The sequence below is a fragment of the Macrotis lagotis genome, chromosome X (assembly GCF_037893015.1).
Source record: "Macrotis lagotis isolate mMagLag1 chromosome X, bilby.v1.9.chrom.fasta, whole genome shotgun sequence".
Lineage (NCBI taxonomy): Eukaryota > Metazoa > Chordata > Mammalia > Peramelemorphia > Peramelidae > Macrotis > Macrotis lagotis.
The window spans coordinates 192,265,997-192,291,751 of NC_133666.1; the positions used below are offsets into that span (position 1 = coordinate 192,265,997).

The 25,755-nt window shown below is 32.9% G+C and overlaps 1 protein-coding gene across 9 annotated transcripts in view; it reads right to left on the minus strand.

The window, feature by feature from the left end:
• Positions 1–25,755, minus strand: part of MLLT3 (MLLT3 super elongation complex subunit) — a 363,248-nt gene that overhangs the window by 38,455 nt on the left and 299,038 nt on the right. For all 9 annotated transcript variants that reach the window (XM_074208795.1, XM_074208796.1, XM_074208790.1 and 6 more), the window contains one exon: positions 12,046–12,102. In XM_074208795.1, coding sequence (XP_074064896.1) covers positions 12,046–12,102 — 57 coding nt within the window. The remainder of the gene's footprint in view (positions 1–12,045; positions 12,103–25,755) is intronic.

Sequence of the window (25,755 nt, forward strand, 5' to 3'; positions counted from 1 at the left end):
CTGGAAGAAAAATTAGCACTAAAAGTTTTAGGAATTCTTTGCTGGACAAATATTTTAGTTCTTTGAACTAGACTATAATATAAATTAAAAATAAATCAAAGAGGAAAAATGATAACTAAGCAAATAAAAGAAAAAAGTTAGCAAGTATGCTTTCCCATTAAACTGAAGCAGTTAAAAGTATAAACACATAAACAGATGATTTTAAACTTCTAGAAACAATTCACATTAATTTAACAGCTGTTCCATTAATCAAGTATTTGCTAACTGAATTTTATATAGTATAATTTACTTATGAGTTGCAAAGTACTTTAGACACCCCATGTTTCCCATAATAACTCTGACTTGGATATCCTAAATATTATTTGTTTTACAGCTAGAAAGACTAAAGACAATAGCCCCAAAATTACTGATTATCATAGGTAGGATTTGAACCTTTTTAATTTCAAATCTACTCAAAAAAATCCCCTGGATCTTTGACTGTATCATGTTATTACTCTACAAAGTTCTGAGGACCAAGCAAGATACTAGAATTACTGTTGCTGTTTTACAAATTCTAGTATGTCATAGAAAGAACATCAGCCTGAGAATCAGAAGACCTACTTTCAAATTTGAGATTTGTTTAGCATTTATGAACTAAGACATATTCCCTGACCTATATAGAGAAAAATTTGGGAGAGACATGAGAATTACAAGGATTTGTTGGGTTATTCAGTTGTTTTTAGTCGTATCTCACTTTTTGTGACTCCATTTGGGACTCTTTGTAGGCAAAGATACTGAAATAATTTTGTCATTTTCTTCTCTAGTTCATTTTACATATGAAGAAACTGAGGCAAACAGTTTTTTGCCCAAGTCACATGGTATCCAAGTGATTTGCCCAAGGTCACACAGCTATTTAGTATCTGGTGCCAGATTTGAACTCAGGAAGTTGAATCTTCCTGACTCCAAACCCAGCATTCTATCCTCTGTCCTACATAGATTCCCAATCACATGGATAGCAGCATAAAATGAGATTGAGATGGGGAGAAGTTTGAGGAAGATTTCACAAAATGGTAGTATTTGAGCTACATGTCCAAAGATGGATTTTTTTTCATGGGGGAGGGGATGGGAACAAGAATGATATGGCTGCTAAATTTCTCTTTATCCTAGATCTCTTTCCTTTGCACTCTGACAGCTTATATTAATGGAAAGCTGGCACCTCCATGGTAACCTTTTGCCACAAAGAGGAGGGAGAAGGAACAGACACATTTACTCTTTTTTTTTAGGTTTTTTGCAAGGCAATGGGGTTAAGTGACTTGCCCAAGACCACACAGCTAGGTGATTATTAATTGTCTGAGGTCACATTTGAACTCAGGTACTCCTGACTCCAGGGCCGGTGCTCTATCCACTGCGCCACCTAGCCGCCCCTACATTTACTCTTCAAATTCATTTCCAAACCACACGTTCAAGAACCTCTCTTCTTTAAAATCTCATATCATTTATTTATCTCTCTTAGTCAAGGTCTTTATTATGGTTAACATCATTTGGTTTTTGGGCTGCCTAAGCAATGCTATATAATGCTGGTAGGGCTATATAATGTATACACAAAAAATAAACTGAAATTAAGAGCTAAGTTCATAAAGGAAATGTAAATCAAGTGCTATGCTAAGGTGGGACAGGGGAATAAAGATTATTATCAAGTGGAAAGTTCAGGAAAGGGTTGGAAAACTGAAGGTACTTAAGTTAGGCTTTCAAAAAGAGGAAGGTTAGCAATAGGAAATAACATGAGTGTAAAGAGAGTGATGAAGTACTGATTATAAGCAAGAAGTCCTATTTGAGTAAGCTAAAAGTACATGGAAGAAAAAGGTCAGAAAGGACACCAGGGATCTGGGTATGTAGCATCAAATTCTGGCCAGGTTAAGGAATTTCAGTTTTATACATGGATAACAGGAGATTCCTGAAGAATTTTGAAGGAGTGACATGACAAGATTTGAGTTGCATAGGGTCACATGTTGTTATAATACAGAACTCTTCCTTAAATTCAGGACTAAGATGGCCAAAGCAAGGAAACTGACTTTGGTTGGAGGAAGCCCCAAAATGCTGAGAAATCCATGCCTAGTCAAAGGGATTGTGACATAAACACTCAATGATTTTGAAGAAGAAAAAATGAAGACAAAATATTCACAAAGGGGTCCAGAATGGGTGCAGCTAGATGGTGCAGTGGATAGAGCACCAGTCCTGGAGTTCAAATCTAAGTTCAGAAACATAATAATTACCTAGCTGTGTGACTTTGGGCAAATCACCTAAAACCCTGTTACCTTGCAAAGCAAAACAAAACAAAACAAACAAACAAAAGGGACCAGAATAGGACTGGCATTGAGAATAGGTGGGGATGGGGGAGTGAGGGTGGGGGTCAAGAAGCATTAGTTATAGAGCCAAGAAAGAGTTAACTTCCTGATGGGAACAGGGTCCATGGCTAGAGTAAGTAGGAAGAAGAGATTTAGTGATATCCCTGAAACCAAGTCTCAGAAGAACTTTCCAACTCTTATACTATGACAAGGCAACTCACAGGAAAACAAATGGACAACAAAATCCTTCCATTTATTTCCCTAAACAAAATTGGTGAAATCTCCTACAGGATCTAGTGGAGAAGTAACAATTTGGTTGGTTGCCCATTTGTACTCCAGGAATGAGAGTTTTGTGGCTTATTTATGTGTTTCAAAGTACATATCAGTCACTTACTGAACTCTCCCCTCTTTTCTTCCATTGATTTAGTTTACCTTGGAGAGTCAGAAAGGGATTTAGTATATCAGTTGGTCTCACTTCAAGTTGGAGACTTAGGGTGACAATATCCAGAATCCAGTAGGGATTTGAATGGCAAGGGAAACTGATGATGTGACAAAAATCCCCACTTCTCAGGAGACTTCAGGCTAAGGGATTCCTTGAGGTTGGGAGTTCAGAACAGAATAAGTGGCTTACCTACTTAAAGGTAAGTGGGCTCCATACAAAGTCCAATACTAACATGATAAGCTTTTAAAAGGGAGTGTGGGGAGAGGGAGGACCAGGCTATAAGGAAGGAGGGATGAATTTGCCCACATCACAAAAATGGAGCAAATTAAACCTGAAATTCCAGGGTGGTTGAGAGATGGAGACCTAATTTCAAAAGAAAAACAAATTTTAAAAGTGAGATCAATAATCTGAACAAAAAGTTCTTAACTAAAGTAATATTCAGAAGAGTGGAAAACATATGATGAGGGCAAGGCAAAGCAAGAATAATTAGTAACTGGATAAGGGAGAATGTGGGAAGGTTGAAGGTAAGTTAATGCTTATACGAAAGTCAAAGGAATATAAATAAGACAAAGGTAGGTTTAAGAGGAAAAATTATAACTACTATTTTGCTTATCCAATGAATACTTGAAAATATAGGATACTAGATCAGAGGAATAGTCAGGGTTGGTTGTATAGTTCTGGAAGTTATCCACATAAATATGTTCACTGAAGCCATGAGAGTGGATTAGAACATCATGAGGCAATATGGAGAAAGAGATAATAGTTGTTAAATGTTTTAAACAAAGTTGAATTCAACTCTCCACTCAGATTTATAAACTGTGCATGTGTTTGTGTAGAGAGTGAGAGAAGCACAGAGAAAAGGGGAGGAGGGAAAAAAAAGATAAAAGTAAGACTATGTTTGGCCTTTCAATACCTCACAGGAAAGAAACTATGACCCTTCAGTAATCAAAGTGTAATATAAATGGACTAGTCCCAGTATTAGACCATAACCCTAATAAAGTCTCCAATTACTATACTAGAGTCAGTCTTAAGAAAACCAGGCCCCACATATATTAATTTAATTCAACAAGGGCCTACTAGGTGCAATGCACTGCTGTGAAAAAATAATAGTTTGGGGGATAAAAAGGAAACAGGCTGATTGTCTTAGTTCATATGGGAAAATTAGGTAATGGGAAGATATCTCTATAGGCAAAGTTCTTTTAGGAAAATCTCTTAAAACAGTGACTCTCAAAGTGCAGATTGGAGAATCCCTGGGGTCCCTGAGACCCTTTCAGGAGGCCTATGGGATCAAAATTATTTTCAAAATACAAAGATATTTTTATTTTTAATATGATAATTATCAATGTGTTGTAATCCACATCAACAAAGGTTCTTTGGTAGTAGAGAAGATCCTCAATAACTTTTAAGACTGTAAAGCATTCTGATATCAAAATGTTTGAGACCACTGAACTTAAAATTATAGCAAAACTAGTAGGAAATCACTTTGAAAGTATCTCATATGAAAAACAACAGAACAAAGTATAAAGCACATTAAACTCAGAGTCAAGGGAGATCTGGATTAGAATTTAGCTTATGACACTATATGTCTACAGAGAAATCATTTAAATTTCAATGAGCCTTAGTTTTTTCATTTACAAAATAGGAATAGCAATAATAATAATAATACAGGTCATAGTTCCTTCATAAGATTATTTTGATATTTAATTAAATTAAATGTGCATAATGCAATTCACAAATAATAAAGAATTCTACAAATAATAATAATTTTGGAGGAAGCCCCAAATATTATTATTATTATTATTATCATCATTATTATTATTATCATTATTATTATTATTACTGTCCCAACTCCAATCCTTCACTGGTCCCAGAATTTAAGAGCTCTATGGGCAGAATGTCCTTTTGCCCAGTGGAAGAGATATGACAATCGAATTCTACATAGCATTAGAATATAAACTTATTTCAGTACTTCAGAGGGAAGAGCACAATAGTACAAAGCTGGAAAAGCTAAGTTAAAAGGGAAAATGAGGGGCGGCTAGGTGGCGTAGTGGATAAAGCACCGGCCCTGGAGTCAGGAGTACCTGAGTTCAAATCCGGTCTCAGACACTTAATAATTACCTAGCTGTGTGGCCTTGGGCAAGCCACTTAACCCAGTTTGCCTTGCAAAAACCTAAAAAAAGGGGGGGGGGATGACTCTACAAAAGAGCTAGGCATACTTTGTGCTATGAGTAGAATGGTTTCAGAAAAAACTGGGAAAACATCTATGAACTGATACAGAGTGAAGTGAGTGGAACCAGGAGAATACTGTACACAATAATAGTAATACTGTAATCCTTCAGCAAAGTGTAACATAAATGGACTAGTCCCAGCATTAGACCATGACCCTAATGAAGTCTCAAATTACATTGTACATAATAGCAGTAATACCGTAATGTTGATCAATTATGAAAGACTTAATGACTCTGATCAAAAAAATGATCTAAGAAAAGCTCCATAGAACCCAAGATTTAAGATGTCATCCTTCTCCAGAGACAGAGATAGAGCGAGAGGAGAAAGGTATGAGATCCAGTAAAGCAGATCATACTGAGAACATTCGATCAATGATTCAGAATTAGAAGGAATATTAGAAATCATTAAGTCCAATCCCTTCAAAGTGAGGTCCAGAGACAGATATATTTCAGTATGCCCTCAGAATTCATCAGTTCTCTCTAGATCTCTCTCACTTTTACTCTTGGTGGTTAGCAATTTTTATCATGAATCCTTTGGAATTTTCTCTCATCACTGTCTCGAATAAATAAATGGCAGTCAGAATTAGAATTCATGTTCTGACTCCAAATTCAACATTCTTTTCAAGAAGGAGGAAAACAAATATATGTGAAATGGAAAGGATCTATTGTTTTTTCCAGAAGCTATCATTATCCTTGGTTTTTAAAAAATAACTATTATTTATATTGTGTTTTAAGTAGCATAATGCATTTTCCTGGCAGTGATTATGTAAAGTAAGTAGCATAAGTACTACTACTTTCACTTTATTGATAAGGCAGAGATCAGAAGATGAAATGACTTGCCCATATCCACACACAGTTAATAAACAGAAGAATTAGGACTCAAACCCAGGTCTTTTGACTGAATATAGTGCTCTTAACACTGGTTCCTTTCTCTTATTCCTTCTAATTCAAACTCTCAATACAGAATACAAAGTCTAAGGGTAAATGTATCACAAAGTGTGCTTAACTATTACCCCTCCCTTTGCATAAAGTATACAAAGTATTTACTGATGCTTACAAGTAAGGAAAAAACAACCTGAGTATTTTTTTTTATTGATTAATACATTATTAGAAAGTTTATTGCCTACTTTATTTAACATAAATTTAAATTCTGGATTAAAGGTTCATGACTCCCAGCCTCTAATCTTTAACTGAACTTTAAATATCTATGAATAAACCCTAATCATTCATACACTATAAAAGCAAGGAAGAGAAAAAGCCCAAATATTACAGATAACCAAACAATAGTATTTCTGAACTTCAGAAGTACAGAGAGTGCAGCTGGGGAATAATATATTTTCTGTACCCTTGGTTAAGTTAAATTTGGTTTGGCAGGGAACCTTTAGGAATAGATAAGGCTCTGTAAGTAAAACTCTGCAGTTTTAGCCAAAGAAAACAGGCTGTAGATTTGATGACTGTACTTGATTTATTAGAACCATATGCAGTGCCTTTTGATCTTCTAGATCCAGTAAGCCAACAGATTGATATTTATCAGGAATACACTACATGTAAAGAAGTCTTAATTTGACCACAGTGTTGCTAATAATATAATTATGCCAACACCTGCATCCCATTGACAATAACTGTGTTATACTACATTTAACCAACACTTGCAAGTTTAGCAGTTGTAAAAGGTCTTTTGGGAAACATCCATATTACATATATTTTAAAATAGAAATATGGTTGATGCTAAATACTATTATCAAAGCAATTACCTACTTGTAGTGGAGGAAATGAAAAATTGGTATGGTTGAAACACAAAGGAAATAAATTCAACCTCTAGAACTTGCTAATATATACCAGGGCCTCAGTTTCCTCATAAATAAAAAGGACATTAATATACTACAGTAGCTGTGTGTGTGTCTATATGACTGTGTTCAATAGCTTAGTTCATACCTACAATTCAAACTTTATTTCAATATATGTCCCTTTTGCATACTATATATTCAGATTCAACTAAACCACTAGCAATTTCCCAGATGCAAAACTCTACCTTTTGCATCCATGCATTCATATGTGCTTCCCAATGCATGAAAAGCACTCCTTCTTTTGCATTTTTCAATAATTCATGTCTTGTTCAAGTTTCAGCATAGGTACTGTCTTTCTGATCTGAGAGAATAACTATAAAGAATATCAGTCAATTTTTTCATCTACATTAATAAGAAATCCACATGCAAGTGTGGGTTTTTATACTCCAATTTAGATGACAGTTACAGTTTCCTGAATAATATATAATTCAGAATTATGCTGAATTGAATTTAGTTTATAATGAATTCTGGGGACAATGAAGTTCACTTACTGTTTTTTCAGGTATCCATTCCTCTCAGGTATAAGACCTATTTATGGGTTCAACTCATTAGGGAAGCTAGTTCCTAACTCCATTTAGGATATTGCTTCCATTATGGAAGACTTTATTATTTCTTTATTATTTATTACCATATATATGTATTATATGCATAATACATGAGTGTGTATATTTGTTATATATATATATATATATATACCTGATTGTGTGTGTGTGTGTGTGTGTGTGTGTACACATACCCACACACAATGCAACTAACAATTTCGAAAGTACATTGTTAATTTTATTTGTTTTATAAGAAGCAGCTAGGAGGGAAGCAGATAATGAGTGCTAGATCTGGAAATAAGTTCAAATCTCATTTATTATCTGTATGAATTAGGGTAAATCACTTTCCTGAACTATAAAATGGTGATAATAAAAACAACTACAAAGGCTTTGTGAGGATCAAATGAGATAATATTTGTAAAGCAACTAGCAGAGTGCTTGGAAGGCAGTAAGTGCTGTGTAAGAACTCAGTTCACTTTTACTCCTCTATTCTTCTCTATTCCATTTGTTCTTTGACTTTCTGTAAGAAGTTTTGTAAGAAGTTTTAGTTGGTGCAGTGGATAGAGCATTGGCCTTGGAGTCAGGAGTACCTGAGTTCAAATCTGCCCTCAGACAATCATTACCTAGCTGTGTGGTCTTGGGCAAACCACTTAACCCCATTGCCTTGCAAAAACAAAAAACAAAACAAAAAAAAAAAGTTTTGTCCTAAGGGCAACAAAAATGTGCCATACTGTTTGATCACTACTGGGTCTATACCCTGAAGGGATGATGAAAAAGGGTAAAAACATCACTTGTACAAAAATATTCACAGTAATAGTGACAGTAATTAATAGTGACGTGGAGCATTTCTTTCATATGAGCAGAGCATATCTATCTTCTATAATCATAAAGTATAGTTTATTGGCATAACATCAATTCTAAATCTTTCTTTTTGTATTTAAACAAATCATCTTCATTATTTGTAATTCTGAAAAGTATTTTCCTAAAAATATAAAAAATATAAAATAGATGATGTCTGAATGCATATGGGACAACAGTAAAGCTATATTCTCCAATCCAAGACTGGCTAACTTGAGGAGAAATAACAAAAGCTGAAGCAGATGTGGGAAAACTGTGCATTGTTGGTGGAGCTATAAACTTTACCAATCTGGAGAACAATTTGGAAACATGTTCAGGGGGCTATAAAACCGTACATATCCTTTGAACACTACTTATAGATTTGTATTCCGTAGTGATGAGAGAAAAAAAAGAGAAAGAACCCATATGTAACAAAATTATTAAAATATTCTTACAGTGACAAAAAACTAGAATTTCAGGGAATGTCCATGAATTGGAGAATGACTGAACAAGTGTGTATGCAACAATACTGTGTTTTAAGAAATAATGAACAAAACAGTTTCACAAAAATCTGTGAAGATTTATATGAACCAATGCAAAGTGAAATGAGAACAAGATCATTCTATATAACAGCAACACTGTAACAATGATCAACCGTGAAAGACTCAGCTACTCTGAATAATGTGTAACTGTAAAACAATTCCAAAAAACTCTAATGAAAAATGCAATCCAACTTCTAGGGAGAGAGAACTGATGAATTCAGTGCAAACTGAAGTATATATATATTTTCACTTTCTTCATTTTCAGTGTCATGTTGTATTAGGGCAACATTGTTTGTTTGTTTGTTTGTTTTTACCAAAAAAGGAATACTTTCAAGACTGTCTGCTTACAAGATTTCCTCTGCAAAGCCTCCTCTCTCAAAAAGTTTAGGTCTATAAATATATAATCATATCCATTTAACCCTCAAAACAACCCTGGGATGTAGGTAGTATGTGGATGAGGAAACTGAGGCAAACATAAGTTAAATTACCTGCCAAATTTGAACCTGTAAAGGTCCAGCACTATAGTCACTGCATTACCTAGATACCAAATATATTCAAACTCCAAAGTCTGGAATTCAAGACCCCCACAATCTAGTGCTAAGGTATTAGTCTCTAGCATTCTCTGTACAGTTATCCCTTCCATGTTGCTTGGGTTAAAGGCAAGGCATCTCCACTATTTGGAAAATTTGGATAAAATTTTTTGGCCCTCCCCTTTTTTTTGTTTGTCTTTGATTAGGTGTTTACAGTACCTTATTATAAAATTTGGGTTGATATTATACAATAAAATGCATATATTTTATGCAATTCTAAGTTTCTAAACTTTTTCTGTGTCATCTGGAACTTCTGCAAAGAAATTCCCATTTAATTTTTTTATATATCTGTGATATATGGAAACCATCTTGGGGAAACCTGAAATGATGTGGAAGGGATATCTATACTTTATGCTCCAAACAAAATAAATTACATTTCATTCCCTGAAAGTTTCCTTCCAGCTCTTAAATTCTTAATCATCCTTGAATGATCAATTCAAATGCTTCAATCTTCAGGAAGTTTCCTCTAATTTCCCCAAATCTGTTATGACTTTTCTGCTCCTGGGTCTCACAAAGAAATTACCACTCTTAACACTATGAGAATTTTTTTTAATACCATTCTAATTTAATTTAATATCAACAAGTTCCATTTCTACAGTACAAGGATCTTGTGTTATCTAACCTCTCTATCTCCCTCCAATGACTTAGATGGTGAACAACATGTAACACTTACTTAATAATTATTTATTACACTATTACAAAACATAGACTTCACCAGGAAAACAAAGAGTTTATTAGTAGATCAGTCACTAATTGCTCTGACCTAGGAAAGTCTTGAATTAAAAAACAGAATCATAAAAAAAAATCTTAAGGTCACTGGAAATTATTTATTAAAGTAGAATATACAAGCTAAATTTTAAACCCATACAGAAATATGTCACTTATTTATCACCTCAGAAATCCAAAAACTGTTTCTTTTTAAAAGAAAGCAAAAAAAAGTTTCTGATGAACTAAGAACTAATGTCATAAAATCTATGTACCAAAGTCAATTCATACAGCAAACCATAATGACCTTTATTCAGAGTATATTTATAACTTATAATTCTGAATATCTTGCTGATCTGGGGGTTACCAGATAAAAATCAATTAGAAGCACTTTTGCTGATAGTAAAGAAAATGGGGTACCTATCAACAGTGTGGTACAACAGAAAGAAATCAGTATTAGGTTTGGAATGAGAAAACTTGGACTCAAGGTTTACCTCTACTAGTTACTATGTGACTTCAGTGAAGTCAATGAATCTCTCTGATATGTCAGTTTCTTCAAATAAATGAGAAATTTAGACAAGATGTCCCTGAAATTCCTTACAGCATTAAATATGAGAAATGTGAAATATAAAATGGAAACCTAGAGGAAAGGAAGAATACTCAAATATAAATGAAAGAACTAGGAAAATCACTGTATTTGGGGTGTTATGAGGCAGCTTACATGGAAGTCCTTGGGAATACTGCAATTATCAAGTAGCATATAATTCCCTTCTAGATGATTAGAATAAGGTGCCAAATTATTAGATCTATGCCCTAGCTGGCCAAGCCCTTGAACCCTACCACTCACTCAATTCCACCAAGTAAAATTAGTCTTAGAGAAAGGACTCCAAATAAAAGCCATAATTCTACACAGAGAAGAGAACTCTCTATTTTCCACAAGAACTTCTGACTGAGAATTGAATTTTTCCTTGAAAAGGATGTTTTCATTGACCTTTATCTTTGGTTGAAGCTATAAATATGGAAGGCATAGTGCTACCTACAAGCCTAAAAAGAAAAAGGTCTAAACAGGACTCAATCCTGATATAAAGGAAGATATAACTTGAGTAGACAGAGTAAAGTAGTAGTAGAAGCTACAGCTAAAAAATAAAGGATCTCTGAGGTACCATGTTTTTTCCTGACCCCCTTTCTCTCTTCCTATTTGAGAGTTTGAAAAAACTACTTACTCTTCTTCCTCCAGGTAGGCAAAGACAATTCCTTGGCTATCTAATGCTTCTTGGGAGGATATGTGGGTACTTCTAGTCCTAGGATTGGTATCAATCAATCATCCACAATTCCATTCTTTTTACAGAAATGCTTGTGTTATATCTTTAAAATTATTGAATTTTATATAATTAAATCTTTTTAATCTAAACTTGACAAAATATCAAACATGTAAGTTTCCATAGGGGAAAAAAAACAAATGTAGAAATATACTTATATATATATATATATATATATATATATATATGAAATTCTTTTGTGTGAATTTCTATGACCTTCAACTTTTTGTAAAGTATATATTAAATTTAACAATTTGATTAGCAATACTTCTCTTAACCATTTTGAACTTTTCTGCTGACTGTATTTTTTCATAAATATTTCACTGACACTGATTTTTTCTTTTTTTTTCACTAACTCTTCCCCACTCACTATTGCCACAATTTTCCACTCAAAAGACAAAAGCCCTCCTTTGTAACAAATAAGCAGTCAAGGAAAAAAAGCCAGAATCTGCCAAAAAGTTGTAGGTATACTTCATCAGTCTTGAGGTATGACCTCTTCCTAAAGTAATCATAACTCTTAAATCTTTAAAAGATGTTTTTCCACATTTTCCCCTTTAAGTCTTATTCAATGATTAAAATCAGAAAGTCATTGAACTTTTTTCCTGATGTTAATACCTTTAAAGGAATCATGAATGATTTTTATATATAAATGAAAGAAAAATAATCTACCTCTCTCATCTTCCAGTCAGGATTCTCCAAATCTTCTGAAAGATCAGCAGGATGTCCCTGTCAACAGTAAAAACACACAATCAAAAGAACTGGGGATAGCAAATGCTGCAGCATCATAATTTATTAACTTGTAGGTGATAACAGTAAATATATCTATATTGCACACAGCTGAAAACTCATACAACCATATTTATTATTTTTTGTCCAGATAAAATAGCTTTGAAAATGTAAAGGATAATTAAGCTATCTATACTTTTGAGAACTGCATATTAAAACCATCAGATTCTCATAAAAGAGATGAGAAATGAATGACTTTAATGATAAGCTTGGAGGCAACTTTCCAAAGTACTTCAGATAAAATGTAGAGCTTTTAGGTAAAGAAAATAGTGGCAGATTTGATATTGCTCCATTAAAAAGGACATAAAGGAAAATCTATCAAGACATTTGGAGTAGAAGGTAATAAGTTTAAATAATGTATAAAGAAAAATGATGCTAATAAAAAACCCTGCATATTGTGTGGTTGTTCAATTCAAACTTCAAAACATACTACATAAACCAAGAGATAATATAATCTGAAAGTCAAATTATTGTAAAGTTAAATTTCTTTGTATACAATGGTCAAGTAATCTAAATCATTGCTATATCCTATTACACTCAATTCTATTCCTTTTGTGAACAAATGTTGTCTCTCTACAAAGAGTAAAAAAAAATACAACTTAGAAAAATCACTACCTTTTTCTTTCTTTTTACAAATCTGCCAAGTATTTTGACAAATTGGCTGCCACATGCTACTAGAAAAATAAACAAAATTTTTCAAAATACATACATGCAAGAGAACAGATGTATCCTTTGTGACAAGAATGAGTCTAAATTAACTAGCAGTGGTGAAAACACTTAAAAATTGTAGGTCAGTGTGATCAAAAAATCTTTAAAATAATACAAATTGATTGTTCAAGATACTCAAGACATCACATTTACAAGTTTCCTTTAAATCAAAATTTAAGTTCATTATACATCTGTACCTAAAAGAATGCAAATGATGTCTCATTTTTACTGAATTAAAGTCAAAAGTACTGGTTGTTACAGTTATAGTTATACAGTTTATTTCATAATTGTCCATTAATAGCAAATTTCACCTAGTTACTTAATGTATTACAGAACAATAAGACATGAAAATAATATTTATTACTTTGTAAATTTTCCTGGAAGGAAATCAAACAAAGTTTCAATTCTGAGAAAAGAAATCCGAGTTCACTTACATCAAGTTCGTTCCTCAATTTCTGCTTAGGATGCCTAACAAAATACACAGACTTGGGACTCAATTTTTGTTCTAAAAACTGTCTTTTCAAAAGGGGGTAAATACTTTCTACTAATGATAATTAGTTGAAGATTGAGGGTTAAAGAAGACAGAATATCAGTTAGTTGAAATAGGTCTCATTATCTGCAATTAGAAAATATCTTAGCTGGTTCTAAATAATCTGAAGAAAGCATGATGAAAACTAACTAGGGTCTACTAATCTCACTATAAGGCTCAGGTTCTTAAGCTGAAGTTAACCTTAAAAATACAAAAATACATACAAAATAGTTTGGACAAGAAGCATTTTTAAAAAAACTGAATTGCAATATAATTGGTTTCATTTATAATTCTATGTATTTTATAGATTTAAAAATATTGTTGAGAAAAGGGACCTATAAATATCCCCAGACTGCTAAAAAAGACCATATTAACCCCTACCCACCTCCCCAAAAGTTTAAAAATCTCTACAAGGTCATCTACATAAATAAGACCTCAATTTGAATCCTACCTCCAGTACTAAACTAGTTATCACCTTCTTAGTCCTTCTTTGTTAGATACTTGGGCAGGCAGGTGGCTGAATGATTAGAACACTGAGTTTGGAATCAGGAAGTATCATCCTCTTGAGTTCAAATCCTGCCTCAGATATTTATCAGGTATATTACCCTGGGCAAGTCACTTAACCCTCTTTGCCTCAATTTTCTCATCTATAAAATGAGTTGGAGAAAGAAATGGCAAATCACTTCAATATCTTTGCCAAGAAAACCCCAAATGGGGTCACAAGGAGTCAGACACAACTGAAATGTTTAAACAACAAAACCAGATACCATTTTTTTTTGTACTCTTTTTCTTCTTCATCTGTTTTCATAGGCAAGTCACAATTTCCCCAAGTCTAAACTTCCCTGTTGGTAAAACTGGGGTGATAATATCACTAGTACTTCATTTATAGCTTTATTGGAAGGAACAAGTGAAACTGTTTAAAGGACTTAACAAATCTTTGAACTCAGAATTCAAAATCAGCTCTTTATCTTACTGATAATTTTTACCCTTGAGTAAGTTCATCAATGCATCAAATGCTATGTTACATGTTACATATAGGAAGGAAAGGACAATGAATAGGAAATTTAATTTTTAATAGAAAATTTAATAGAAAAACTTGATATTTTAAAAAAGCGATCTTATATTCAATTTGAATATAATTAGAGAAATAATGTAAGGATGCTATTAGTCAAAACAAAAAACCTTGAAAAGACATCCAGAATATCCTACAGACTTCAGTTATGACCATATTTAATTTGTTCCAGACAGATGAATTATTATTATTATTTTCAAAAATCTCTAGGGAGTTTCTATAATATCACAAAATAATATGCTTCAATTTTTAAATATCCAAAATGCTGGGAAATGATCCCTTTAACTGAACTTATCCTCCTTCCTCCCTTGCTGAAGCTTAAGGTTATTTTTCTTCTCAATGGAATGTTCCATTGTATCCTCTTCATTAGGGATAATCACTTTCAACAAAATTCAAAGGTAGTATCAGTACTGTAAAGAGCATGGGATACGATCAGAAGATCAGGGTTTTAGTTCTAGTTTTAATATTTTCTAGCTGTGTGAAAGTATGAAAGCCATAGGCTTCATTTCCTCTTACATGACAGGGTGGCTAGTAAGAAAGACTCTTTTACCTTCTTGACCAAACCAACACAAAATGTTAATAAAGATCAAGCATACATAAGAAGTGATATATAAACGTTGATATTAATTACATGCATACCCTGTAAATGAGCACACCATTTATATAACCATAACTATATATGTGTGTATATGGTGTGTGTGTGTGTGTGTGTGTGTGTGTGTGATATATAAAGTTAGACAGTAGATGGGTCAAGTGAGGTGGTTCACAGATGCCTCAAGATACTGGAAAAGTAAGAGGAAAGATTGATTTCATATATATATATATATATATATATATAAAACACCAATGAAGGTTTGGATGGGGAAGAAAAAAATAACTAAAGGATAGTATGTTTTAGGGGTTGGTTTGAAAGTTGTAGTAATAGAGTGAAATTGCAGAGTTTAACAAGTATCAAATTGCAATAAAGCTGAACTTCTTAAAAAAAAGACTAGAGTAACATGAAAGAGAGACAGCTTTTGAATAAGACTGATGTAAAGAAAAATGTCCTAACAATGAGGACAATTTAGGAGTATACAGTTGCCCTTTCAAGATAGTCAGCTGCTTGTCATCATATATGTTTTGATCTAGTTTCTACTGGGAGTATTACTAGTCTCTGAGAGTCATTTATAGATGAAGAAATTGAGGCAAAGAGGGTTAATGAAAAAATTTCATGGAGAAAACTTAAGAATTTCTAATAGGAAAAAAGGCCAATGACATTTAAATTTTCATTTTCAAAAAATGCAATATCTTAAATATACTCAAATATAGACACTCAAATAAAGAATTTTTAAATGTATCTTCTCAACTGGAGAATACCATGAATTTATTCATCAAAGAAATTAGAAATGTATCCTCTAGGCTTCAGAATAGAGGAAACAACAAGTTTAGGAGGGTTGAAGATAATTATGATTACTAATAATCAATTACCAACTAATTATCAATAATAAATAATATTTATTAATAAGAATGGAAATTACTGAAAATTCTGTTAATTAGTAAACATTAGAATTATTGACTTTCACTAACATTTACCTAGTATTATTTCCCAATTTATATTCTTCCTTATGAATATATATAGATAGAAATAGATATATTTCCATAAATAGACACACAAATTTAATGTAATATAGCCTCAGAGTAAGAAATGACAAATATGAAGAATTCAGAAAAGCATGAAAAGATATGGGAACTGGGATAGACAGAAAGAAGCAGTACCAGAATACATACACACACACACACACACACACACACACACAATGATTTTAAGAAAATTTGTTTTGTTTTTTAGGTTTTTGCAAGGCAAATGGGGTTAAGTGACTTGCCCAAGGCCACACAGTTAGGTAATTAGTAAGTGTCTGAGACCGGATTTGAACCCAGATACTCCTGACTCCAGGGCTGGTGATTTATCCACTGCGCCACCTAGCTGCCCCAAATGTTATATAATTTTGATGACAAAGCATGGCACTAGCAAAGACTTGAAGAAATGTACACTTCCTACCTGCATAGAAGATTTGGGGCATAGTTGATGTGGAATTGTACATATACTATTAGATTTGACCAAGATATTAGTTTGTTTGGCTAAATTGTCTCTAACTTTTTTTATTTTTTTGTGGCAAGTGATGACTCTCTGACTAAAGGAAAAAAGGAAAGATAATTCAAAATGATGTAGAAATAATAAAAGAATGATAAAACTGCTTTAAAGAAAAATATATCAGAGTATCTACTTCATATAACTTTGTGTAATATAGAGTGTTTTCAGTCTTTAAACCTTATATCTTTATTCTTTTTGGCAGGTATGACAGCATACTAAATTGATTATTGATTAAGAAAAGATTTATGGTTCTTGTAGAACATAAGTACAAATGACAATGATTTAAATTAGCCATTTCTTACAGTAATGCTATGCATTAATTTGTTACCATTGCCCCCCTACTTTCTGAAAAAAGGAAATTGACACATAAAGATTCAGAATTCAGGTTCAGAGTCTAGTGTAAGAAATTGAAATAACAACAGTAATGATAATAACATTTATATAGTAACTAATATGCAGACACTGCTTCCAAATTTGCATAGCACTTTACAAATTTTCTATCAATTTATCACCATAAAAAACCTGGGAAGGAAGTATTACTTCTGTTCCCATTTTCCAGAAAAGGAAACTGAGACAAAGTTATATAGCTAGTAAGAGTCTAAAATCAGATTGGGATTTAGATATTCTTGATTATCAGTGTTTTAACAACTGTGAGATCTTGTTTTCTCAATAACAAAGGAAGCAGAGATGAAAAAGGATATGAAGCTCTCTATTTATAGAACTTCAGGCATTTTTCCAACTATTTCCTAAAAGTTACTCTCTTTATCTTCTCATTTAGCAGAAATTAACAAGTCCAAATGGTACCAAAAGAGGAAAAGGTATTAATGGTATCAATATCTGCACACTCTGTATGCAATATGAATGTTGGGACAGTCATCAGACTCAGGGATTAGCTCCACAAAAGCTTGTAGGAACAATAGGAGCTTAATGATGGAGAATTAACTAATTTTTAGTGATATTAATTCATCATGATATCTCATTAGGCTTAACATCCATTTTACATTATTATAGTAGACTAGACAGGAGTCAAGGTGACTGGGTTTAAAAGTCCACAGTAAACACTTATTATGCCTAGGTGTCTAATCATTGGCAAATTATCACTTTATTTCTGAGAGCCTCAGTTTTCTCCTCTATAAAATCAAAATAATAAGATTGTATCTACCTACCTCACAGAATTGCTGGGCTCAACTGAAATAATGTATATAAAACACTGTAAATTTGAAAACATTATTAATTCATAACTATTTATTCAGGAAACATAACAGTAATAAGTCACTAATATTTACATAGTATGCAAAGTGCTTTGTGTTGATTATTTTAATTGAGTCTCTCAAGAAACAATCATATGAGATAGTGATTAGGATTATAATTATTCATCTCCTGTCCTAGGCATTGTGAATGTAAAGGCAGAAATAAAAACATCTCTTGGCCTCAATAATTATTTATGTTCTACTGAGGGAAAGTGATATACATAAAGAGAATTAAATATAAAAAAAAAGAAAATAAATACAGAATTTTCTTATTTTAAGGTATGGGGAGATACCAGCAACAAGAAGGATGAGGAAAGGTTTTATGTTGAAGTTTTCACTAGAGTTGAGTCTTTTAAGTTTCCTTGGGATTTCAAGGAAAGAGGAAGGAAAGCACTTCAGGCATGAAATATGTTTTATACAAAGGCAAAAATCTAAGACACAAGTCCTGATAAATTCTGAAGAATAAAATTAGTTCGTTTTTTCTTAGACTAGATAGGATGCAAGAAAGTAGATGAGAGAGAGCACTGGACTAAGCTCAAAAGTTCTAGCTCTGCTACTTAATACTATGGACATATCTCAATCTTTCTGCAACTTTAATTTCTTTGTTGATAAAATGGAATTATGAAAAATACCTACAAGAATATAGTGGAGGAAAGACTAGGATTTTAATGTTGAATGTGATATTACTGAGGTGAAATCATTAACCTTTCTTGGCTTCAGAGTGCTGCTCTTTAGAATTAAGGGATTGAATTAGGTAACTTGTGATCTCTTTCATGTCAAAAGATATAATCCTATGAACTAGAAAAACTGCAAAAAAAGTTATATAACTAAAAAAGGTCAGTCTTGGGCTAAAGGTAAATAATTGTACTTATCTCTCAAAAACGCATCCTGGGAACTGGCCTTCAGAAAACTATTTTAATAAGGATTGTGTCTTCTTTTTTTTTATTCTCCAGTTTTAGATGATGAGAAAACAAGGAATGAAAAGACAAAGAAATATTTCAGAGAAATAAATCACTGAGAAAATGACAAGATTTCCTCAAAGACCATCTAGTTTTATGGGGAAGAGAAAAGGGCATATAAAAAAAATTGAATCTGACAAGGCAATTTTTTTCATTCATTTAACAAACTTTTGCTAGATACCTGCCATTTATATAACACATATTTATCTAACAGGGCTAGATATAATCCTAATCATACATAAGATCACATAAGTATGAGAAAAACAAGTGAAAAGAACTCAGGGGACCTAATAAAGGCAAAAAATGCCTAGAGTTATTTGCTACCATTCATTAAATTCTTTATTAATATTGTTAGAACCTATCAGTACCATGGCCAGCGAATGTGATATTTATAAGGTACCTGGCTCAGAGATGAAAATATGGGATCACAAGAGAACTCCCTCAACTAAGCTGCTTTGTTTATTGGTGACAGTTTGGGTGGAGTTACCAGAGATAACTAAGGAATAAGAAAAGCCTGCTACTGTTGCCTACAGATTGGTCAACTAGATTGGCCAACCTTCACTTATGTCCTTAGGTTGCCTGAATTGTTTATACAGCTCCGGTGAGTAAGACTGCTGCTCCCTATGTGTTTCCTAAGGAAAAATTCCACATATGAGTCCATCCTTAATGTCTACTGCTTCAATTGTATTTGGTGCTCATGTGGCAAGAGAACTATATAAAGGAAGAATCTGTAATGAGAAGATCTTTCAGATACTGCTTCAGGTATATTTCAGGTACAGCATTTTGGGTTTTGTTGCTGCTGTTGGTTGGTTGGTTTGTTTTCTGAGACCCACACCCAACAACCTACAATCACACATATATGTGTTCTACTGGGCATTTTTGGAAAGCAAAGGTATAGCCTTAACACATAGATCCACTAAAAACAGCAAATGGCTAACAGAAATTAGTCATCGTCTTTCTTGTGATACTTAACATAATGAAGATGGTTAAGCAATATATTCCACTGAAATAAACTTATCTTCTATGTCTTCACCCTCTGCCTGAAGCTTCATACAAGAGATTTCTAATAGATAATGACTTTAAAGTTCTATGTAGACTTCCTTTGCACTATTATGTTAAACAGGAAACGTTATCTTCCACAAGGATCTTTCCTTGGCTTCATGTCTTGGCATAATACAGGAATTTTTGCTAATGAGGGCCTAGAGGTTTTACAAGACCACAGGAGTTTTCAAAATATTCTTACATATTCATAATAGTTAAATTAACAGATCTGATGCCAGATGTAAAGTGGCATTTTATGGGTAACTTTAAAAGGTACTAATGGGGTAACTTTTAAAGCAGCTTTAAAATATGTAGCTTTGAACTTAATACAAAATCATGTAGGCTTTTGATCTTTTGTTATGTTGCACTATTATGCAGTGAAGTGATCAGAAAACTTAGCTTTCCCTATCCCCCCCATCCCTACCACCTAGCAGATTTGGGGGTTCCCCCACCTCACTTTCACCAAAAGAAACATAGACTGAATAGTTAAACAATCTTAAAAAAACAATAATTAAAAGCTTTCCCTTTGACTAGTTGTCAAAGTTCAGAGCACTTACAACAGCAGCAAAATAAATCTTCCTTATATAGCATAACATGTGTCCAAAGGTAAATTTAAGTACTTATGTGGAGTCTATAATTCCTTAATTCTCAGACTGTTGAAGAATCAACAGCATTAACATGATAAAAAAGCATAATCAATTACTATTCACTGAGAATTGATCAGGGGATAAAGGCAAAGGATACTTGTAGCATGTATAGGACAACATCATACTCTCAGAAGACATGGCTGACCTTTAGCTTTATGAGAGGGCAATTCTAATAAAATAGCAAGCACAGACAAAGGCTATCTAGGAATACAGATGATAGACATAAGATAGCCACAAACAGACATAGTATGTGATTTTATACACATATTGTATATGTGTCTGTATATGTATATTGTATATGTAAACATATATATATATTTGTTCAGTTGTTGTTCATGTGTCCAACTCTTTATAACCCATATAGAGATGTGTATATATTTTATATATTTGCATATATGCATGTGTATACATGTGAATGAATAATTGATGAATAATTGTACTATGTGAAAGGATATTATCAAACAGTATAGTAAAAGTACTGTCAGAAATTACTTCTCTATTTAGCAAATTTGATTAGGTTGCATACTAGATTATGCTGAGCTTTTAGAATGTTTGTACTATGGGGCACTACCATGCCAAAAAAACTATTCCATGTGTCAGAAGGACATCTAAATATAGATGAGACAGACTATAAAGACTATCTAGTTCATACTATAATCATTTTTCAAACTGAGGAAATCATAGACCAGTTAGGTATGTGACTCACTCAAGACTATTCAGAGACAAAATATAAGCATAGAAACAGAATCAGTATTCTTTTCTCTTATGTTTGGTTCAATAACATTACTACCAAATGAGACAAAGTACCCCAATGTTCAAAGAATATTTATATCCAAATAAAATGGAGAAGTGATTTTTTTGTTGGAAATGTTATATTAAGCAAACTGCATACAGCTTCCTCAAGAGCTATATGAAAAGAGTAAGGTATTAATGAAATCTTGATGAATAAGATACAAGAACTCGGGAAAAGAAATATAAGGATGCTTTCTCCAGAATGCAGTCAGTCTACAAAAGGATAATGTTCTATAACTACTGAAATAGTTGATCATGGGGGAAAATGAGTTAAGCAGTCCACCTAATTCAAATTTAGATTTATAATCAATAGTAAATTATGCAGTACATTGACTATTATTAACAAGTAGGCAAAATGGAGCAACTACAAACATCTCACCAAATTAGGTATTCATTTAAAGGTTTGCTCATTTTGGGAGAGAAGAAGGAATTCACTAAAACAAAGCCTAACAGTATGATACTTAGCAAAAAGTGAGTTTAGGAAAAAAAAAAGCCCATTCACCAATATGTAATTAGATTATGATATGCTAATATTATATTTTTGACCAAATAGCTTATTTCTTTAGCTAAATGCTATAATATTCATAAGATGATGTTAACATGCCAAATAAAAACATATTGGAAATCCCAAAAGGATGAATAATATTTGTTTGTGTTTATTATTTTTAACTGTATTGACTTCTCAAGCATAATCACTACTTATTCTTTAAAAAAATTTTTGGAGCATTAATTCTACCATAAACTGGTTAATTAAAAAAAAGTCAAATAAACAAAGTATAAGATAGAAACAAAGACAATATAAGGCATAAAATAACTCACACTCATATAGGATTTTAAGCTTTAGAAAGTACTTTTATAGATATTACCTCACTTTTAGCATCACAAAAAAATAAGTGAGGTTGTTATACTTACCACAATTTACAGATGAAGAAATGAGACAGAGAGGATTACCAGTTTGCACATTGTCACAAAGCTGATTTATGTTGAAGGAAAAAAAACTGAACCAGAATCTCTCCACCAGCTTCAGCATTTTTTTTTACAACAGACTAAACACTACAATTTGCTGATGTTGAATGACACAAACCATATTATTGAATATTTTATTTCTCTCAGACCATATTATTTGTGTTTACATTCATGCATATTTATGCATATATTGCATGTTTTACATGTATACATGCTTCTAATATCTATTACACTTGATGTAGCAGACATTGCAGGTAAATTAACATCTCTATCTTCTATCTCCCACATCTGGAACAACTTCTACATAGTATGTGATTAACAAATAACTGTTTAATTTGAATTTATAGAAACACAAACCTAAGAGTTTTAATAGTGATTCAACAGTAAAATTAAACCTACTGTTTTATTAATTGTGTTTTTACTGTTATAGGGAGTATGCAAATGAGGAAATGCCATCTATCAAGATGACTCTAATACTTAAAAGTCTTAGAAAATTATCTAAGAACAAAGTCACTTAGAAAATTGGTCACATGCGATTCCTAACATTACTGAGGGGTTAGGGAATAAGGCCAAAAAGAGATTAAAATTTAATTAGGAGGGGCAGCGAGGTGGTGCAGGGGACAGAACACTAACCCTGTAGTCAGGAGGACCTGAGTTCAAATCTGGACTCAAGACACTTAATAACTCCCTAGCTGTATGACCTTCAGCAAGTCACAACCCCACTGCCTTGCAAAAAACTAAAAAAAAAACAAACTGGGAAATGTTTAACAAAATTAAAAATAGGTAATTCTAGATTGTAAAACTATGTCATTATGTGGCCTTTAGGGATCCATATATATGATTTAGTAAAACTCATGGGTTTTTCCTTATTTGTTTTGGTCCAGAACACCAAGAGCACTTGCCCACAGGTAGCTATATGTCCATGGTGAGAACTTCCTACCTATGAGGCTAAACTATCTACAATAGGCAAAAAGCATCTATTAAGCACCCATAATATGACAGGCCCTGTGGTTTGCTCTCATGGGTTATTATCCCACTTGAAATATTTAACTAGTCCTCCAGGGGCCTTCTAGTCTTCATGGTATCCAAGTAGAAATATTTTACCATTTCATCCAATCCACTAATATCAATTTATTTCATGATTTCAAGGGCAGCAAAAACAAGAGGGCCATGTAAATTCATATTATGCTATTTTACCAGCCCATATAAGCAAGCAGGGAGGCTAACATTTCTTTCACTTCCAACATCTTTTTATTGAAATTTCTCTCAAGATTAATTTTTACTCTTTTAAGAAGACAGAAGCAAATACTTGAAATTTAAAATGGACCATGCCATTCTCTGACTATCTCAACAAAAGATTAATGTGCCCTTCCAGACTTTATAATGTAATAGGGAAGATGCTGCATGATTATATTCCTATTTATAAAACTGTTCAGAGAAGAAGGCTTCTTTGTCCTTTACATTACTCTATTTATTGGTATAAAAAAAGAATAAAAGATTAAAATATTTGACCAAGTTATATTAATCAATGCTTTTTTATTTTTCCAACCAAATTCTAAAATTTTCATATAAAATAGAGATTCCTTCTCTCCTCTGATGTAGAAATTAAATTCAATGAGGACTTTTTTTTTAACCTCAGAGTTTTTCATCAGGAGTTCATTAACTTTAAAAAATTGACAGTTTTTTTTAATGTTTCCTTGTGAGACTATATATTTCAATTTATGCATTAAAGACACTATTCTGAGAAGAGGTACACAGGTTTCACAAGGTGGTCAAAAGAGTTCAAGTAACTTATACTCACACACACAGGAATGCTCACAGGCGTGCGCACACAAACACATGCACAAACACACACACCCTGCCTTAACAATTTTAGGACCCCTTTTCTTCAGAGTTTCTTAGGGAAATTGGAGAAAGGATTCCAGTTTTGGTAGGGGTGAACCAGATAAATTTCCAAAGCTATGTCAGCTCAAAATTCTACAATCCCTTCCTTCTTCGTTTTTCTGGCTTCATGCCAGAAATCATAAAAACTTATTTTTTAGAGTTTGGAAAGATTTTTCGAGAGTTTCATTTCTTTAAAACTTAGCTAGTTAATATATTCCAACACAAAATCATTGATGTCAAGTCAAATAACTGAACATCTCATTTCTCTGGCTTCCATCTATCTAAAGCATACCCACATGTGTGTATATGTATGTGTGTATAAACTAACTTTATCTGGTCTGAGTTTCTCTGAGAGGATCCCTCCAACTTTTGGAAGATGAGCATAGCAACACATTGTTGGTGGAGTTGCAAAGGGATATAACCAATCTAGAAAGCAATTTAAAATTATGCAAATACAACAAACATACATTCCATTTGCCCAGGAAAGTTCTCTGCACACCCAAGTATTTATAACAGCACTTTTTTTGGTGGTAGCATATAGCTTAAAACAAATAAGATAGGGGTGGCTAGGTGGCGCAGTGGATAGAGCACTGGCCTTGGAGTCAGGAGTACCTGGGTTCAAATCCGACCTCAGACACTTAGTAATTACCTAGCCCTGTGGCCTTGGGCAAGCCACTTAACCCCATTGCCTTGAAAAATCTAAAAAACAAACAAACAAACAAGATGTTCATCTCAGGGAATGACTACATACCAAGTGAGATAATAAATACTATGCTACAATAAATGATGCATATGATCAATTGAAAGAAGCATGGAAAGATTTAAAACAATTGATAAAAAGCAGAATAAGCAGAAAGAGAAAAAAATAAACAATGACTACAAAAATACAAATGGAGAAAATAACTACAAAATAACAATAAATGCAACAAAAAAAATTTAGAACCAACTTGACCCAAAGAAGAGATATGAGAAGGCATTTGCCCTCTCCTTTGATTAAGTGGGGTTCCATGAATGGGAAACATTAGATCTAACATATTTTTCAGGGTGTTAATTTATTTTACTGAATTTTTTTTTCTCTTTGTTTAATTGTTATAATAAAAGGTTCTCTGGGAGAAGTAATAGCAGGATATAAGGAAAAATATAAAAACAAAAATATCATTTGAAATCTTTTTTATATAAAAAAGAAGACAATGTGTTCAATACATCTATCAGAAGAAGACCAAGTGTTTCTATTTATGTAAGAGGACTTCCAGTTACATACTGGTCATATCATATAGTTAGGTAAGATGGGAAAATGCAGTCTCAGAATAGCAAAAACCACAGGTGACACAGAAGGCAATGAAACTATAGAGAACTGATATAAATAATCTTAAGCCTATCAACAGGGTGGCTAGGTGGCACAGTGGATAGAGCACTGGCCCTGGAGTCAGGAGTACCTGAGTTCAAATCTGGTCTCAGACACTTAATAATTATCTAGCTGTGTGGCCTTGGGCAAACCACTTAACCCCACTGCCTTGCAAAAAACCTAAAAATAAATTTAAAAAAAGTTTATCAACAAGTGGAATGTAAGGAGTATTGAATCTAGATCCAGCTATTAGAGAAAATAGGTTCAAA